Source organism: Scheffersomyces xylosifermentans (assembly GCF_036884685.1).
Source record: "Scheffersomyces xylosifermentans strain CBS 12540 chromosome Unknown RJT20scaffold_5, whole genome shotgun sequence".
In the NCBI taxonomy this organism is placed as follows: Eukaryota; Fungi; Ascomycota; class Pichiomycetes; order Serinales; family Debaryomycetaceae; genus Scheffersomyces; species Scheffersomyces xylosifermentans.
The window spans coordinates 763823-780637 of NW_027042943.1; the positions used below are offsets into that span (position 1 = coordinate 763823).

The window sequence follows — 16815 nt, forward strand, 5'->3', positions numbered from 1 at the left end:
AAATGGAATATCTGTACATATTTATGTCGTTCATGTAAAAAACAAACACTAATAATTAATATAATAGAATTTTGAATACAGTCTATGTAAACTAGCGATTCTTTCTATGCTACTAACTTGAGCAACTGCACTGTAACATTGAATATTCATCACCTCTGTCCCCTTGTAAGAGCCATTTCTGTTCCAACTCCTTCAATTCATTACCCCACTTGGATCTGTCGTAAGGGTTGAAACTCATCTTCTCCAACTTTTTCAAGTAGGAGAGGTCCTCGGCCCCAGAGTCTTGTGTATACTGAATGACTTCGTCCAAAATCCAGTTCCTTGGGAGAAAGTATGGATTATATTTATGACTGGTAGGTCTAGTGTGCTCTGGGTCAATACTTCTAGATTCCAGTACGAGAATTCTGAACTTGGTTAACCACTCTGAAATACTTTCGACCAATTCTGTCTCCGTGTATCTAGATTCCTTTTCATTAAATGAAGGTAATAATATTGAAGCAGCGACGGTCTCATTGCTGTTCTCAAGATTGACTTGTTGCAATAGTAAGAAGAACTTGTTGAAATCGCACTGGACTTTGAAGAGCAACTCAAGTAAAGGAGCAATCAACTCTTCGTTATACGAATCTATGTTCGAATAATCAATGAGCTTCGTGGACAAACCTAACCTTCCTAAGAATGTCTCGACGTACTTCTTGGTAAATGCATATTGAAATATCTCACCACCCACTTCAATAACCTTAGTAGCTCTTTTGATTACTGGCTCTTCCCATGTCTCGTCAAACTTGCCACCCGAAAACTTGGGGTCATTTAAGAGAGTGGTTCCTGCGCCTATTAATTCAGCCAAATCCTCACCTAATCTAGTCAAGTTCCACCAAATTGCAGTAGGTGTATTACGGTATCCATAGCGCTGCTCGTGGTCCTCCGAATTGGGTGTGTAGTTTGGATCATACTTGTCCATAATAGAAAAGGGTCCAAAATCGAGTGAAAGACCCAAGATTGAAGTGTTGTCAGTGTTTAACACACCATTTAAAAACCCGTAACTTTGCCACATAGCTGCTGTTGATGCATTACGAATAATTGTCTCGTAGTACATCTTGTCGTAGTCCGTTAGTTCACCAATTGATTCCTTGCTTCCCTCAAAGAAATCCGATTTGTGTTTTAAAATGTCCTCAAAGTATCCGAATTTCTCTCCATCAATGGTGAATAACTCGTTTATTACGTAGTCACTTAACTTTCTAATCCCTACTCGGTCTCCCCTCCATCTATACAAATGGAAAGTTCCCAACCTGATCCACAGCTCTGCAAATCTGGCAACGATTGCACATTTCTCTGCATAGTGGCGATTGGCATAGGTTGTTGGTAGGTAAGTCAAAGACAAAGCCCTCGTGGATGGTATTCCAATAGCATTCAAATGCTCAGAAATGATATATTCACGAATAGAAGATCTTAAGACAGCCTTACCATCGGCAAATCTTGAATATGGGGTCATTCCTGACCCTTTCAATTGGATTTCGTATTTATCTCTATTCTTCTTTGGAGTTTCTTTCTTCGCTTTAGGAACCTCGAACAAGTTGCATACACGTCCATCTCCCAATTGCCCAGCAAACTGACCAAACTGCCAACCGGTGTACGCCTGGGCATAGGGAAATGGATATCCTTTGGATTGGAACGAGTCTTTGTGCATTAAGTAAAACTCTCCACTGACCAACTCCTGGAACTCTTTATCTTTGACTTGTTCTGGATCCAATCCAATGTCCTTAAGGGCAATAGAGCTTGCAGTGAGGAATTTGTAATCTTTCCTTAACTGAGGCAATGTATATGAAAATGCTCCCAATTCTAGGATTCGTGGCTTGTGAATAATGCCATTTTCATTGGCCAAGGCTATTTCCGTTGTACTGATTTTGTCATCTGGCTGGAAGTAGTCCGTGAAAGACGATGTCTTTGGGAGTTCGGTGAGCTTAGACATAGTAGCAATGGTTCTAGTATTTCTTCTATTCAGTAGTATTGGCGACAAACGTGGTGCTGAAGCCGCTGTTCTAACCCTAATATGACTGATGATATCACTACACAAGAAGAACAGAGAAGACTTCTTACAACTAACAATTCCCATACTATCGAAGAAGAACTTCACTTTCTTATTACAATTCCACTTGCTCAGCAAACTTAAGCGTCACTTTTAAGGTGCCTCACTAAAAAAACTGTTGCAGCGTCAAAGTCCGAAGCGAGAAGACAATGGGGAAGAAGAAGAAGAAGACGAAGAAGATGACGACGTGTAACTTGGTGGGGGGATAGACTGTTGTTTGCTGGTAGTAGAATATATAGGGAAGCAATGTGAGTGGACGATGAAAGGAAATTGAAGTGTTTGTAGGTAAAGGAATACGTCGAGAGGAATGATTCGTTTGTATTAATGCCTCGTTTGAACTGCTTTTGTGGGGATAAAAAATGGGTGCAAATTTTTTTATGAGATGAAAGGCTTATGGAATAGAAGCAGAGCAATAGAGGGAATGTATTTGTAATTTAGCAGAAAATATCATACTACATTGCTTTAGACACTTCACCGGGAAGTAGTTGTTTGATTTTCTTTATGGCATTCTCTTGGCTCTATTCTATTGTTGGATTTAACGGTGGTGGTTGCTTTTGTTAAAGCTATTGCTTAAAACGCAAGGGCACACAATCCCCATCTTAATCAAGATCGGAGTAGACATGTTCAATGATATCACTTATTGGAATATCTTCTAATTCATATCCAGTCCAGAGGACTTGCTGAGCTATTCCCTGGTATATCATAGCTTCCACTCCGGATATCACTTTCCAACCACTGGCCTTGAAATCATTGTATATCCTGGTGGTGGGCTTAGGATGATAGCACATCTCCAAAGCAGCTCCCTTCTCCGAACTCATGAAAATATCAAGAATGGCTCGGGCCTTTTTCTCTTCTGCAGTTTGGGGAGTAAAATCAGGTATTGTAGAAACCACCAATAGCGGTTTGTTTTGGATTGAATGTGCCTCTTCTTCATCTTTAATGTGCACTATTTTGCCTAGGAATCCTCCTTCTGCCATGGCTCGTGATACAGCAACTACTTCATGAGCAAATCGATTCACTACGTATATCGTTGGGCACTTGAAGAACTCCGATAACGCATATACAGCAGATCGGCATGCTCCACCTCCACCATAGACCAACCCAGGGCGATTTTCACTCTGCGATCTCTGTACATACTTAGGAGCATTATAGGTAAACGAATCGCGTATGCCCAATGTGTCTGTGTTGGTTCCCACGTATACTATCCTCTCAGATCCTAGCTGCTTACGAAGGTAAATTGTATTGACTGACCGAACCGCCTTCGCTCCGTCATCGACAATGTCAATATGTTCTAAAATCTTTACCTTATTAGGCATAGTTACAGCTGCACCAGCGCAGTTTTCAGAACCAAGGAATCTTTTGAACTCGGTGAAATCGTCACTAGCAAACAATTCGTATCTCCATTTCAACCCCAATCTGTCAAAGATGTAGTTCTGCAACAAGGGAGCTTTAGAGTGTTGGAGATGTTGACCGAATAAGCGGACTTTTAAGGGTCTTTTCCGGAGTTCGATGAGATCTTGAGCGTTTATACATTCATATGACACAGACATGATTGAAGGTTTACGTATGAAATGTTGATTACTAAAAGTCAGTAGATATGACCATTAGAGAAGTATAGTATTATCCGCGATTGTTTCGTTACTGTCAAATTAAAAACCCTAATTCCTCTACAGACGTGTTGGCAGATGAATTAATTCATTGTTGGTGGGGCTAACTCTCCACTTTCCATATACATGTACTGTATCTACGTAGCTGGTTACTTATATCTATTTTTGTATGTTAACAATGTCCTTCCTGTTCTGTCAGTGCTAGACACATATAACCATAATATTCTGAATAGGAGGGATGCTTTCCAACAAAAATATCGTGTATTGAAGCTCGGTTCGTATCTCGGAATACGGTAAACTCCCAAATTCTAGTTGTTTGTCTGTAATCTTAAGGTTATCTAATTTCTCGTAACTATCATTGTATATTACCGTAATAACCAACTAATGTGTACTGTGCTTGTAACTAAATTGGGACTACTCATCTACCGTATCCACCACATCCACCACATCCACCACATCCACCGCTTCCACCTAATTCCTATCTTCTTCAATGAATTAGGCCCGCGGTGTCCCCCACCGCCCATTTTCTCATCCTCTCATACTCTCATTCCTTCTTCCTTCTTCCTTCCTCTGTTCCCTCGTTCCTTCCTACACCCGCACCTTCCTCTAATCTTCCTTCCTCTAATCTTCACTTCGCACCCATTCGTTCCTTCTTCCTTATCCTTCACTCAGGCACGCGAGACATTGCAAAGTTTGTGTCGACGCGAATTTGTCACGGTTTAAAATTTTAGACTGGTTTGTTTCTGGCGTTGATTCCGATTCTGATTCTGATTTTGATTCTGATGCTGATTTTGATTGAGATTCAATTATATATATATTTTTTTATGCTTGACTCTTGCATTAATTTGATTTGATCTTTGTTTTTTTTTTCTTTCAACTTTGGCTCGAGTTTGACTACTCTCTTTACTAGTCATTTTCATCGCAGTTTCTTTGTTCATAGAGTTTATCATTACATCTCGCTGGTGAACGACGCTCACTCGTATATATATACATAGTTTGTAAAATCAGGTGAAAATTCAACCATTATGTCGTTCCTCAAAGTAATTTACAGACAGCGACAGAGGGTCATAATCGCCGTGGTGTTGTTCTTGGTGTTCTACCATTTGATATCGAGACAGTCCCATCCTCAGCAATCTAAACCTCCCCATGTTGCCATACCCAAAGGTCAGCAAACACCACAAACTATCCCAGTGAAAAACCTACCTTTATTAAAAGATAACACCCAAAAAGCAGGCGTTCCACCAAGACCATTAGACAACCCTATCGACGGAGGTAATGTACCACCTTCGAATCCAGAAGCTTTAAAAGGACATCAAGCCGTAGCAGAAGCAGAACCTGAACCAGCACCTATTTCTAATGAAGAATTGGAAGTGGAAAAACTTCTCGAAAAGGGCAAACTTTCACCCGATTCTATAATCAGATCGATTCGTGATTACTCGGCTTTCTTCACAAACATCGAGAACTATGCTATTGATGGAGGCTCCTTGAAGGCAAAGTACAAAACTGAAAAGGCTAAGGAATTATTCTCAACCCATGATTCCTTCTTATTCTCCAAGGAGTATTTGGAAAATGTGTTGGATATTTCCGACAAATCATTCGAACTGTTGAAGGCTTCTCACGAGGATTACGTAGAGATTCAGATGAACAAGTTGATCGACATATACGGATTGAATACTTTTGGTAATATCTTGAAGACTGACTCCGAATGGGAAACTTACTCTGGATCCTCCGGTTACGTCCTTGTTGGTGGTGGAAGATATAGTTGGTTGTCTTATCTTGTTATCAGACAAATAAGAGCCACTGGAGCTAAGAAGCCTATTGAATTATTTCTTTCCAACGAAGAAGAATACGAGAAGGACTTCTGTGAAGTTGTTTTGCCAAAGTATAACGCTAGATGTAATGTGTTTGACACTAAGTTGGCTTTGGACTTGAAAAAGAGATTCAACTTGGGAGGTTACCAGTATAAGATGTTGGCATTGATGAGCTCCAAGTTCGAGAATGTTTTGTATTTAGATTCGGACAACTTCCCTACTAGAAACATGGACTATCTCTTTGAATCTGACTTATTCAAGAAGAATGGCTTAATTTTGTGGCCAGATGCATGGGCAAGAACGACCAATCCCAAATATTACGATATTGCAGGTATCAAGGTTAAGGAAAACAAACTTAGATATTCTGCCTACGACAAAAAGGAAGCTGAAAAGGAGGGCTTACAGAACGTTAAACCGTTATCCGAGTACAACTTCAAAAACTCTTGGTTCCACGACTTTGAAGGTGCTCTTCCAGACCCAACATCTGAGACCGGTATGTTATTGATCAACAGAACATCGCATCTCAGGACATTATTATTGTGTTTGTACTACAACGTCTTTGGACCAGATTACTACTACCCATTATTGACTCAAGGCTCTGCCGGAGAAGGTGATAAAGAAACATTCATAGCAGCAGCAACAGCAATGGGTGAGCCATATTTCCAAACTTTGAGACAGTTCAAATGGACTGGATATGTGTCTCAAGTGGATAATAAGTTTACATCCAAGGCATTGGCACATTACGATCCAATACAGTCCTTGAATACTGAAAAGGAGGACATTGACATTATTTTCATGCACTTATCCTACCCTAAATATTACCCTAACTGGCTTGTAGACAACCACGATTTGGTCTATAAGGAATCTGGTGATCATATCAGAATGTATGAGTCCATCAATGAGAATGTTGGATATGATTTTGACTTACGCGTTTTGCAATTCTTTACTCAAGCTCTTTGTCCAAACTATTACGACGAAGAAACCAAGAAGCCAATCGATGGGCAGGAGGGCATAGATGCATCTGAATACATGGGATCTTCTCTTATCTACGTCAAATACGAAGAGGAAAAAAATAGGAAGAGATGTGAAGAAGTATTCATTCCTCACTTGCGTTGGTTGAAGGAAACTACAAAATTTAAAGAAGGACTGGTCATTGTATAGATTTGAGGCGAATTTCTAAACGGAATTATGGCCATAATTGCCAGCATCCACCCATAATCCACTAACTCTAATATTTCATTAACAAGAAAATAATAGCATTTTAATTTTACTAATCATTCTGTAGAAGTCAGTAACTTTTGTAAATAACGGATACCACAACTTCAATTAACCCAAATTTCAACAATTCTACTACAGTATTATTCACATGATGTCGCTCCATTCTCAAATAAATTCCCTTACCGTAATGTTAATATTTTAGCCACTGTAGATAGTAAATATTTAGGTTTGGGATCAATTAAACTATATTGAATGGGACTGAACCTGTGAATAGCACCATTCAATTGTTACAGATATCCGATTTTTTTTATTTTTGCTTTAGCTAGATAGACTTCGTGATATCAGATTATACCAACCTGTTTTGCGGACACACAAAGAGCAATACTGCTTGTCTTAGCTCAAACCCATCATAACTGATTCTTACTCAATGTCGCGCCCATTGATCAATTGATTTACTACAGAAGGGTCATTTTTGGTTGACATGGGTGTCTCAATATTATGGATATGAAGTGGACATTTTCTTGAGAGATGTGCGACATTCATCTGAATAGTACTGTATAAGCCTCATAACCCAACTATCGAAAAGCCTCACGATAACCAGTAATCACTCCAAACTCAAGAATTCTCATCCGTCCACGGAAAAACAATTCAATAATTCCTGTGCATCTTGTACGAGATTCAGCATTGTCGCTTTTTTCGGAAAATCCTCTCACTCCTCTTTAACTCCTTTCACTCCGCATTCACTTGCTATTCTAACTTGCTTTCCACCACCAACCCTACATTAGTAAACCTCTGAATATCGCTTACATTTGCAGCAATTGACCGTGCATACAACCATATGTTTTTCTTTTCCCACCGCATCGGCTCTCCTTTTCCGAACTTCGGATCGGGCCTTTGAAATCGAGGGTTTCCCAAAGCGACGTTTACGGTAGAATGGCTACAATTACTAAGATTAGTAAACCACATCTGGTCAGCTGAACGTTTACAACGTTTACAACGTTTACAACGTTTACCGCCCTGCATTGGATCCGGCCTTTTGTTTCTATGCGGCATTTCTATGCGGCTGGATCCAACCTTTGGCGTTTGACTTCCTCTTATTAAGAGCATCGCTCGCGTTTTAAAAAATATATATGTGTTTTAATATACCGCGAAATATTTAATTGGAGATTACAATTTATTCTTCGGAGTTTCATTCCAATTACAATAACCACTACAGCAGTTACAATGGAGTCGTCTTCTGACAGCCAGAGTATATTGCCCCTTGATGTTGAGCCCGTGAGGACATCCAACATCAAGGAGCTTATGAGGAGAAATTCCAACTTGTCCTATGAAGACATTGCATCTGTTGCTTCGATAGTAGCAAGACCGAACTATCATGAGATTTCGCTAACCAGGGAGGTACTTTTCATTGGTTTGATGTGCTTATCTCAGTTGCTTACACAAGCTTCAGTAGCTCAGACCATGAACACGTCCAGTCTTATTGGAAAGACGTTCAATATTGATGATAAACCAGGAGAAATATCTTGGTTCTCCGCTTCATTCTCGTTAACTGTAGGAACTTTCATTCTCATCTCAGGAAGACTTGGTGACATGCATGGTTACAAGTTGATGTATATCATTGGCTACATTTGGTTTGGAGCTTTTTCGCTAGCAACTGGTTTTGTAGGGTTCTCATCCTCAAATATTCTATTCGACGTGATGAGAGCACTTCAAGGTATAGGCCCTGCCATAATGATGCCAAATTCACAGGCATTGATCGGAAGCTATTACCCTAACGGTATGAGAAAGGACATGTGTATGGCATTTTTCGGATCCGTAGCACCTTCAGGTTTCACTATTGGTGCCATTTTTAGTGGTTTGTTTGCTCAACTTGTATGGTGGCCATGGACCTTTTGGGTTTGTGGAATAGTAAGTTTTGCTGTTGCTGTTTTCGCCTACTTCGTCATTCCAGAAAACGTTGGTATAAGATCGGGTGGTTCATTTGACTATTTAGGATCTCTTGCTGGTGTCGCTGGTTTAGTTTTGATTAACTTTGCTTGGAACCAGGGGCCAGTGGTGGGTTGGGATACACCGTACGTGTACGTTTTATTAATCATTGGATTCTTGTCCATGGCAGCATTCATTTATATTGAGAAGAAAGTGGAGGATCCATTAGTGCCTCCAGATGCCTTGAAGGGCGAAACTGGAGCTGTACTTGGATGTATTGCCGCTGGTTGGTCTTGTTTTGGTATTTGGTTGTTTTACACCTTTAGATGGTCTTTGGTCATTGATGAAGATAGTCCAATTTTAGCTGCTGTAATGACTGTACCCTGTATTTTCACAGGATTAATAGCTGCAGTATCCACAGGTTTCATGGTTCAAAAGGTCCCATCTTCAATTATTTTGCTAGGCTCTTTGTTGGCGTTCTTGGTCGGAAGTATTCTCATGGGAACTAGACCAGTTGGACAAATCTATTGGGCTCAGAAATTTGTCAGTTTCCTTATTCAGCCGTTCGGTATGGACATGTCGTTTCCAGCAGCATGTATCATCCTTAGTACTGCTTTGCCAAAATCGCAGCAAGGTATGGCGGGTTCTTTAGTATCGACATTTGTCAACTACTCCATCTCTATTGGATTAGGTTTTGCTGGAACTGTTGAATACTATGTTACCAAGGACATGGTGCCAAGCACGGAAACAACAATACACGGTATGAGAGTGGCGTTTTACATGGGTTTTGGATTAGCAGGAATGGGAGTACTTGTTGCACTGCTGTTTGTATTCTACCAAATTACTCACCGTAAGAAGGACATCGAACAAGAGAATCCGTCTCATGTTGATAAATACAGCATTGACGAGAGTAACGATATCGATGAATCATAGGGTTTTCTCAACTCCTAACAAGACAGGCTGCTTTGATATTTTAGCAGGCTGCAAAATTCGCATGGTGATATAATTACATATGATTATATTTATTCACAACAACTTAATAGTAAATTAATAATAAGGTATCTAATAGTGAAACATATAGAAGTAAGAAAAATTACAGAGATATTGTTGGAAAATGAGGCTTCACGATGAGAATCTACTACTATTTGAGATGGCGCTCTAAAATCCACTACTAACCTGAGATGGGGAGATTTATACTTTAAGGTTCAAATAGACCGAACGACAAAAAAGTCGCCTACATTGCCGTGCTGTATTCTGTAATGTGTAGACATGCATCTATACATTAGCATATGAAGCATATGAAGCACATTAGCACATTAAGCATGGCTCGACGACTTTCGCCGTTTCATCACCAGCAACCTCTCTACTAACACTATCATCATTACCATAGCCCTCTCCATTACCACCAGCATTTCTTATTCCCCTACAAAGTCTCACCACTCTCAACGATGCTGCAAATGGCCGTAAAAAAAGACAGACTAACTAACTATATGAATGAACTACACACTACATACATTACAATACACACAACACACAACACACAACTCACAACTCACAACTCACAACTCACAACTCACAACACACTACAGATTACTATACACATTACACTCGCTACAGATCTATGCGACTGTGGCTCTTCCTGATTAGTAACTTCTCTAGAATATGCGACACTCATAGTACTTTCCTATTCCGTAAAGCTTGGTTGTAAGAATTATGGTCGTAAGAGAAGATATTGATTAGTGATTGAGATTTAACTGATATAATGAATCTTATTTTCTTGTTCCAATTTTTCAATTGTCGATTGTCGTATTTTTTTTATAGACATACATCCGATCGGATCACACCATTGGAATCGTAACTACTGACAAATACGCAAAAATGACAGTGCCACCAGTGTTAAAGAGCCCATTGGCCAAATCGTTGAAGGTGGCTCTTATTCAATTAAAGGCAGGCGCCGATAAAGCAGCAAACTTGGCGAAAGTTACCAAGTTCATAGATGACGCCGTCAAAACATCAACAATCGGGTCATTGGATTTGGTAATGCTCCCAGAATGCTTCAACTCACCTTACGCCGTGGACCAATTCCGTAACTACGCCGAATTGATCCCCTCTGGCGAAACCACTTCCATTTTATCGGAATTGGCCAAGAAACACGGAATCTACATCATCGGAGGCTCCATTCCGGAATTGGCCCCTGAAGATAACAAAATCTTCAACACCTCATTGACCTTCTCCCCAAGCGGAGAGATCATTGCTAAGCACAGAAAGGCTCACTTGTTTGATATCGATATTCCTGGTGGAATCACGTTCCAGGAGTCTGTGACCTTGTCTGGGGGTGACAAAGCGACCGTGTTTAAATTGGGAGATTTCGGAAACGTAGGTTTGGGTATCTGTTATGATATAAGATTCCCCGAATTGGCATCAATTGCTTCTCGCAGTCCTAATAACTCATTCGCCATGTTCTATCCTGGAGCTTTCAACACTACTACAGGCCCATTACATTGGCACTTACTTGCCAGATCTAGAGCCGTAGACAACCAGTTATACACTGTTTTGTGTAGCCCTGCTAGAGATGTTGGAGGTAGCGGATACCAGGCATACGGTCATTCATTAGTGGTTGATCCATTTGGAAAGATCATCGCTGAAGCTGGAGAGGGAGAAGAGATCGTCTTTGCTGAGTTGGATAAAGATGTAATTCCAAAGGTAAGAGAAGGAATCCCTGTTCACTACCAAAGAAGATTTGATATCTACGAAGACATTGTTGGTGAAGGAAAGGTGAAGGTCAGTGATTTGTAATACGAAACAGAACTAACATCATAGACTTACATAACTACTGAGATTTAATACACGAAGGCTTACCTTCTAAAGAACTTACTGTATTCTCTAGGATTAGTTTTTCTAAATATCTATAATTATATTAGGTATATCGAGTCTAGAAGAGCATATCTATGTACAATTAGAACTCCTCGTCTTCCTTTCTCTCAATAAACTCAACTAAAACGTCCATGAAAGCAGTTGGGTTTTCACTTATAAGCCAGTGACCAGCCTCTACATCTCTTACCTCGAAATCTGGGAAATATTTGCCGATATCGGATATCACTTCATCTGGAATATATGGAGAATTGGTTCCTCTAATGAATAATGCTGGACCTTTAGTCCATCTGACTACATTCAGGTCGTATGGCCAACTAGCTATGTTACCAGCATGAATGGCCTTTCCAATGACATCTAGTGGAACTTTTGAAGTTATAGGGTCCTCTTTTCTGCCCCTTTTTACATTAGTCAACAAGAATTGACGAACAGTAATGTTTGGTTCAACTTGTGCTAGTAACTTGTCAAGGTCCTTTATATCAGTGTATTTGTATTTCTCGATTCCAAGCCTCAACTGGTTTACATATTTACCGAAACTTGAACTGGAGTCATTACCAGCGACGCTGACTGGACAGTTATCAACAGCTACAATCATTTTAGGCAATTCAGGACGACGAAGAGCAACCGCCATGGAGGCTTTTGCGCCTAACGAGTGACCCACCAATATGGGTTTGGCAAATTCTGGAAATTTCGATTCTTCTATGAATCTTTCGACATCTGCTGCAATGGAAGGATAGTCTAAGCGTGGAAGGTGTGGAGAATCTCCAAAATTACGTAAATCAAGACAGTATACATCTCTGTCCAATTTCACTGCAAGTTGTTTGGCAACTGTTCTGGTGTTAGATCTGGATCCAAATAAGCCATGTAAAAATATTAACGGCGATTTGTAGATTGTAGGCTCCTGTGGCGGCGAGTGTCTATCGAACTTCAATTGTACTGTTTCTATGGAGCCGTCCGTAGCCAAGGCATCTCCTAAGTATCCAGCATCAACATAAGAACTTGAAATTTTACCACTGGCATTTTGGCAGACGGAGGACCTGGAAAATGCGGCCCTTTGCCAAAGACGCGAGCAGCTTATCACAGAAGTAATACCTCTGAATTGAGATTGCAATATCAACCTGCTCATTTCTCCTCCTCCACTGTTACTGCTAAAAGAAACAGAACCTACAAATATCTATTAGCTTACCGGCTCTGAAATATTTCTCCTCCAAGGCCGCTAGCGCGCAATTTTTATAGTGACATATATTAATAGAATGGGAAGAGATATATACTGTAGCAAATGAACTATTTCTACTTGAAGAACTGCCAAGAGAATACACTACTAGCTATATTCTTCTTAACAACAGCCATGACAATCTCATGCTAAATAAAGTAACCTGCAAAAATGCAAGTGATATATTTTGTCAATTTGCAGCTATTTTTATGTAATATTGAGTTATTATATAAGTGCCATATCTAGTAAGTTCTTCCAATTGTTTATGATACAGACACTGAGCACTGACTCAAATATTCAAGTTTCGTCTACCTCAGTTAGTTTAAACATCATGTAGCTGATAAAATAGCCGATAAAATAGAGTCAAGAGACACAATTCGATCCCATATAATAAACCCATCCCATTTATTAGTAGACTACCACCTCTCTCGTTAACTTCTAAGGAGCAAACACCGGAAAGGATCCCCCAATTTAGTCCTCGCATTGGGGGAATTGTGGCCCACTTCCCGATTGGGACTATTATATAAATGCGAGGGTCCCACTCCTTTTTGACATAATCGAAGGATGCTGGAGACGTTCATTGGCCGTTGGCTTATTGTTAGTAATAGAGAAGTTACGACGAACAAGAATAAATTGACCATTGTGCTGTAATTCTAAGTTCCTATAGCGAAACAAACATTTTATTATCTTCTGAAATCAATCTGTATCATGTCTCCATCTGCCAAGTATGTATTTATTCGGAGTTTAAACGAATTTTTCAAATAGAATACTAAACAAAGTCCGCTTTTAGATCCACCAAAGTCATCAAATTGAAGGATGGCAGCTCAATTCCAGCCTTAGGACTCGGAACTTGGCAATCTACCAGCGAAGAGGCATATAATGCCGTCTTAACCGCCTTGAAGTTTGGCTACAGACACATTGATACCGCTGCTGCCTACGGCAACGAAGTGGAAATCGGAAAAGCTATTAAAGACTCCGGAATCCCTCGTGAAGAATTGTTTATCACAACAAAATTATGGTGTACTAGACACCAGGACCCAGAAGCTGCCATTGACGAGTCATTGGAGAGATTGGGTTTGGATTATGTTGATTTATACTTAATCCATTGGCCAGTTCACTTGAACCCCAAGGGTAATGATCCAAAGTTTCCAACTTTGCCAAACGGCAAGCGTGATATCGTCTTAGACTGGAGCTTCATCGAGACGTACGAGTTACTCCAACCATTAGTTGCAAAAGGTAAAGCCAAATCCATCGGTGTTTCAAACTGGTCAGTCTCTAACTTGAAAAAATTGTTGTCTGCCGAAAGCACTAAGATTCCTCCAGTTGTCAACCAAGTTGAGTTGCACCCATACTTGCCACAACATGAGTTGTTGGCCTTCGCCAAATTGAAGGGAATTACTTTAGAGGCATACAGCCCATTGGGTTCTTCTGATTCTCCACTCTTCAAAGACGAGACCATCGTTAAAATTGCCGAAAAGTATGGTGTTCCTCCTGCAACCATTTTGATCTCCTGGGCTTTATGGAGAGGAACTGTTGTCTTACCAAAATCTATAACTCCTAGCAGAATTCATAGCAATTTTGAGGTTGTGGAATTGAAAGACGAAGATGGTAAAGAGATTGATAATATCCATAAGGTCAAGGGCGTCAAGAGGATCATTAATCCACCTTGGGATCCTGTTGTTGTTTTTGACAGTGATGCTTAGGATTTGTGGAAGTAGCGATTATATAATCTAAAGTAAGAAAAATAGAGTCAGTCTTCATGATAGGACACTTAGACGTAGCAACATTCATATGTAACAGTAAATCCCAAATTGCCAAATCCTTGGCCATTATATGACAATTTTCATTCCAAATAGCTTCTACATAATACGAGCATGTTTCACATTCTGAAATAAGGTATACATTGAAAATAAGGCTACAAGAAGAAAGAAAACAATATGTATAGCCACAAGAAACTCTGGGAGACTTAAGGATACATGAGTAATTTCGGATTGAAAAGTTCTAAAATGGACTTAGTCCAACAATTTCACGTAGTTAGAAGGACAAATACCCACTTGTCCGTTAGATCTTCTGGCCTGCCACCATTTACCGTCAATGTCGTCGACTTCCATGACTTCGTCCTTGATAAACGAGATTTCGTTTATGTCATCTGGGTTGGCATCATAACTGTACAAAGCCTTGGCTCTGTATCTAAAGGTTATTCCTATATTAGTCTGAGAAGTTGCATCGTTGTAGACGGTGTTTCTTTTGTTAGCGGCATTGTTATTAGTCAAGTCGCGAGATTGTCTTACATCGGACGAAGAGAAGTTCTCCAAGCCGTTGAGTTGGGAAGAAGCCATATACTTGTTGTTGGTGGTGTTGTTAGCAGTCGTCGAGTTATTATTAGTGGTCAACTGTGACTGCCTTACGTTGTTCTCCTGGAAGTTGGTAGACTGAGTACGAGGTGGGTTTACGTATCTTCTGTATTCTTCGTCTTCCTCGTCATCTTCTTCTAATTTGTTACCACCACGAGTCGATGAAATGTGACCGTGGTTATGGGTGTGAGTCTTGAGAGAGAAGGAGTCGATAAACTGGTTGGTTGGAGATTCTGGGTGACCACCAAAGTATAAGATCCAGATCAAATTGAGAATGGACAAGAGAATACAACCGGCAGCGCAACATAAGTTACCGGAGCTGTCCGAGTGATAAATAAGTTGGTTGGTGGAGTTGGTTGTGTAAATGAAGGCTACGGACACAAGCCCGACCAAGGTGAATTTGTACAATTCGATGTTGTTATTCAAGTATAACAAAAACACCACTATTATTATGAGGATTTGGTAGACGATACCCCACCAGGAGAAGTGTGGGAACGCACTTTGGTCCAGGGAAGCGGCACCTGCTATGGCAACTACCCATGATATGACACCGTACGAAATGGTGGATATGGCAAAGGGATCGCCTGTGAAATTGGACAACGCAAATGGCATGTTTGTGTTAGGGTGAACCGTAGGGGTGTAACGACAGCGTCGACTTCAAAAAGAGTGTGAAGAGAGAGCTTTGTCGAGGGGGACTAATGAATGGGTGTTGAGTTGATCTGAGACTCAGAATTTGGGTTGTTGGCGAACGGTTGTACTTCGGTAACCAGGGCAAGTGGTACTGGGAACCTCAAATTCGCGGTAGTAACGGGGTTATGGCGTGGGTCAAGAACTCGCACCGAAGAAAGACACTGGGGTTCAGAGCAGCGGTGTAGGGTTATAGACTGATTAGACTAGTGTTACGGCAACCGCTGGTGTGGAAAGATGGGAAAAACCTGATAGTTAGATGAAGCCACCAGAGGAAAACGAAAAGAAAAAGGCAGCCAACAAATAGATTTCTCCCTTCACGAAAACAACAAAACAAAGCGAAGGACAGAAAATCAAAAAATCAAATATCACAAATCAAAAAAAAATGAGGCTACGAAATTTAAAAATAATGAGGCCAGGAAATTTAAATTTAGCTGTAGGACGACGAGTGAGACCGTGAGAAGTTGTAGAGAGAGATTTGTAGAGGCTAGTGGAGAGAGCGTAAATGTAACAATGGGAATTTCTGGAAACGAGGACGGATGAAGAGTGCTCGTAGTTGTGGGAACAATAGAGATATTGTTGGAGAGTTAGGTTTTATCAATGGGAAGGAAGCGTCTGGAGATTTGATAGAGATGGGGTTCTACAAATGAGGGATGGATCCAGATAGGGATATAGTGGTAATGGTCATAATGAGGTGGTGTAGATAATTTTAGTGGTGGTTGTGAACGAGGTGGTGTAGGCAGCATGTTTTAGAAATTAGCCAGAAATTTAGGGATCGGGATTGTTCTGGGTGAGAGATTTTTCCATCTAGAATAGTCCTCCCGTTGTACCGAAGCGTCCCAATGCAAACCAATCCTCTGAAAATTAGATATTATTGTACAGACATTCGTAAATAAAATCCAGTTAATAAATGATATCATGTTGGCTATGTATCAACTGAGCTCTCACAGTAATAGACATGCCAAAAATCCAGCTTCAACCATGAAATTACTGTGTCTGGCAATGACATTTCCCAGCCGCCGAGATTTAGGCATTAATGCGACGC

General features: G+C 40.4%; 8 protein-coding genes across 8 annotated transcripts; 4 read left to right on the forward strand and 4 right to left on the reverse strand. All coding sequences in view use genetic code 12, as the record gives it.

The window, feature by feature from the left end:
- Window positions 1-77: 77 nt before the first annotated feature.
- RJT20DRAFT_128892 (uncharacterized protein) lies at window positions 78-2221 on the reverse strand. The gene has a single exon (XM_064917375.1). The coding sequence runs from the start codon at window positions 2108-2110 to the stop codon at window positions 113-115; it is 1998 nt and encodes a 665-aa protein (XP_064773683.1). The 5' UTR covers window positions 2111-2221; the 3' UTR covers window positions 78-112.
- Window positions 2222-2550: 329 nt separating this feature from the next.
- On the reverse strand, window positions 2551-3854 carry RJT20DRAFT_48455 (shikimate dehydrogenase family protein). The gene has a single exon (XM_064920334.1). The coding sequence runs from the start codon at window positions 3631-3633 to the stop codon at window positions 2683-2685; it is 951 nt and encodes a 316-aa protein (XP_064773684.1). The 5' UTR covers window positions 3634-3854; the 3' UTR covers window positions 2551-2682.
- A 622-nt stretch (window positions 3855-4476) lies between these two features.
- On the forward strand, window positions 4477-6662 carry MNN2 (Mnn2p; the record flags this gene model as incomplete). Its single annotated transcript, XM_064919032.1, has 2 exons — window positions 4477-5060; window positions 5151-6662. Exons 1-2 carry the CDS (start codon window positions 4716-4718, stop codon window positions 6660-6662), a joined length of 1857 nt encoding a protein of 618 aa, XP_064773685.1. The 5' UTR covers window positions 4477-4715.
- A 1359-nt stretch (window positions 6663-8021) lies between these two features.
- Window positions 8022-9578, forward strand: RJT20DRAFT_97099 (uncharacterized protein; the record flags this gene model as incomplete). The annotated part of the gene is made up of 1 exon (XM_064921659.1): window positions 8022-9578. The coding sequence occupies one exon, from the start codon at window positions 8022-8024 to the stop codon at window positions 9576-9578; it is 1557 nt and encodes a 518-aa protein (XP_064773686.1).
- Window positions 9579-10184: 606 nt separating this feature from the next.
- NIT3 (putative hydrolase) lies at window positions 10185-11502 on the forward strand. The gene has a single exon (XM_064917376.1). The coding sequence runs from the start codon at window positions 10524-10526 to the stop codon at window positions 11439-11441; it is 918 nt and encodes a 305-aa protein (XP_064773687.1). The 5' UTR covers window positions 10185-10523; the 3' UTR covers window positions 11442-11502.
- RJT20DRAFT_128896 (uncharacterized protein) lies at window positions 11503-12766 on the reverse strand. Its single transcript, XM_064917377.1, has one exon. The coding sequence runs from the start codon at window positions 12640-12642 to the stop codon at window positions 11602-11604; it is 1041 nt and encodes a 346-aa protein (XP_064773688.1). The 5' UTR covers window positions 12643-12766; the 3' UTR covers window positions 11503-11601.
- Window positions 12767-13272: 506 nt separating this feature from the next.
- Window positions 13273-14569, forward strand: RJT20DRAFT_128898 (Aldo/keto reductase). The gene is made up of 2 exons (XM_064917378.1): window positions 13273-13454; window positions 13520-14569. Exons 1-2 carry the CDS (start codon window positions 13438-13440, stop codon window positions 14430-14432), a joined length of 930 nt encoding a protein of 309 aa, XP_064773689.1. The 5' UTR covers window positions 13273-13437; the 3' UTR covers window positions 14433-14569.
- A 15-nt stretch (window positions 14570-14584) lies between these two features.
- On the reverse strand, window positions 14585-16152 carry SSU81 (osmosensor). Its single transcript, XM_064920335.1, has one exon. It carries the CDS (start codon window positions 15693-15695, stop codon window positions 14742-14744), a length of 954 nt encoding a protein of 317 aa, XP_064773690.1. The 5' UTR covers window positions 15696-16152; the 3' UTR covers window positions 14585-14741.
- Window positions 16153-16815: the final 663 nt, after the last annotated feature.